Source organism: Heterocephalus glaber, unplaced genomic scaffold (genome assembly GCF_053883595.1).
Source record: "Heterocephalus glaber isolate CG9 unplaced genomic scaffold, H.glaber_assembly_v1.0 deba00000818, whole genome shotgun sequence".
NCBI classification, from domain to species: Eukaryota; Metazoa; Chordata; class Mammalia; order Rodentia; family Bathyergidae; genus Heterocephalus; species Heterocephalus glaber.
In genome coordinates, this window is record NW_028258164.1 from 12968787 (window position 1) to 12970915 (window position 2129).

The 2129-nt window shown below is 43.2% G+C and overlaps 1 protein-coding gene across 1 annotated transcript; it reads right to left on the reverse strand.

Annotated features, from left to right (window-relative positions):
- Positions 1-657: 657 nt before the first annotated feature.
- LOC101696572 (translationally-controlled tumor protein-like) lies at positions 658-1495 on the reverse strand. Its single transcript, XM_087207791.1, has one exon. It carries the CDS (start codon positions 1387-1389, stop codon positions 871-873), a length of 519 nt encoding a protein of 172 aa, XP_087063917.1. The 5' UTR covers positions 1390-1495; the 3' UTR covers positions 658-870.
- Positions 1496-2129: the final 634 nt, after the last annotated feature.

Genomic DNA, 2129 nt, shown 5'->3' on the forward strand with positions numbered 1-2129 from the left:
AAGTTATTTTGAGCCAGGGATTTAGCTCAGTGGTTCTCCTGCCTGCCTCACAAGCACAAGGTCCTGAGTTCGATCCCCAGTACCAAAAAAAGAAAGCTATTTTGGTTTTGTTTTGGGGGGGGGGGTGGTACCGGGGATTGAACTCGGGACCTTGCACTTGTGAGGCAGGTGGTGGAACCACTAAGCTAAATCCCCAGCCCCAAAAAAAGCTATTTTGAAAAACCACATTCAGGTAATTTTCATTTCACTATATTGTTATCATTGTTCTTTCTTTCTTTCTTTCTTTCTTTCTTTCTTTCTTTCTTTCTTTCTTTCTTTCTTTTTCTTTTTCTTTTTTTGCTTCCAACTGAGTTAGTCTTTTTATTCTTTTGGTAACTCTTCCAGGGTTAACTACTTCCACTATAGGTGATGAAATATATAAGGCTCCACTTCAAATGTTGGCACTGCTATGAGCATGGTCTTTTCCCCTTCACTGTAACTCAGAATTAAAACTCTGATTCTTGTCTTATATTTCAGTCCCAGTAGTTTCCACTGCAAAAGTTATCTGAACAGTCTTGTGCTTTCTGGACATGGTCTGTGATCAGCCTCTATCTTCTCCATGAACATTATGATGGATTTACTTTATACATGTAATAAACTAAGAGGCATTCTCTCAAATGAGTTTAAATGTACTTTATTTTTAGACAACCTACATGACATGTTTTTTTTCTTCCCTAAAAACAATCCCTCCACTCCAAATAAATCACGGTCAAAATAAATGAAGCGTTCAAGATGACATCAGTCCCATTTATCTAAAATCCTGGTGTCGTGTGGATGACAAGCAGCAGCCAGTTATGACAAGGGATAGATCCAAGGTAACCGCGAAATCCATTAACATTTTTCCATTTCTAAACCACCCTTAAAGAAAATCATAAATGGGGCCACACCATCCTCACGGTAGTCCAGAAGAGCAACCAGGCCATCTGGATTCATGCTTGGACCAATAAAGAACTGATAGCTTTTGAAATTAGCAAGGATGTGCTTGTTTTGTTCTGCAGCCCCTGTCATAAAAGGCTTTATTCTGTCTGGTCTTTGTTCTTCAAGTTTGCCTTTGACTGATTTCGTATAATCTTTGATGTACTCCTTGTAGACCTCTTTTGTGAAGCTGGTTTCCTGCAAGTGATGGTTCATGACAATATCCACACCAGTGACTACTGTGCTTTCGGTACCTTCGCCCTCCGGGCCTTCCGCGGAGGCATTTCCACCAATGAGCAAGTCATCAATGCTACCCTCTGTTCTACTGACCATCTTGCCCTCCACCTCCAGGCACAGCCCGCCCGCGATCTCCCGGATCTTGTAAATGTCGGAGAACATCTCATCGTGGCTGATGAGGTCCCGACAGATAATCATGATAGTGGCTGAAGGGAGACGCAGCCGCGCTAGTTTAGCAGGAGCCTGGAGCTCTGAGCCAGCGCATTGCAACCGGAGCAGCACACGGGGGGAGGGGGGAGCGGGCAGAAAAGAACATTGTTCGTTCTATTTCATCATCAGTTATTGTTAATCTCTTGCGTGCCTAATTTATCTTAATTTTTATTTTTCTTAGTCCATCTTTGCAGTACATAATGATGTGCATGATGCCTCTTAATTCTTGTTACACTCGCTTCCCCTCCGTGCCTAATTTATAAATTGAATGTTGTCATAGATACATACAGGAAAAAACATAGACTAAGGGTTTGGTGCTATCCATGGTGTCAGATGTTCCTCAGGGGTGGGAACCTAAACCCCACAGATTGAGGACAACTGTACTTGAAAGTGTCCCCAACAGTCCTAGCTGGTCCCAGTGTGGTGGCTTTAGGACTCGGTTTCTTAGCAACACTCTAATTCAATCTTGGGTGACTAAAAGGCAGTGATAACGAAGTGGTCTCATTTAAGGCCTAAAGTCCCTGTGAGGTATGCTACTCAGGCTTCAGAGGATGGGGAGGATTTGATCAGGACAGCCATTCAAAGAGGCTGAGGCAGGACAGTCACAAGTTTGAACCCAGCCTGGATGACTTAGCAAATTAGTGAGTCCCTGTCTCAAAATTCAAAATTTAGTACCGAGGGTTGAACTTGGGACCTTGCGTTTTCGAGGCAGGCACCGGAACCACTGA

Bases quoted from the DNA above. Each gene is read 5' to 3' on its own strand.
- LOC101696572 (XM_087207791.1), bottom strand. From the start codon at position 1,389: ATGATTATCTGTCGGGACCTCATCAGCCACGATGAGATGTTCTCCGAC.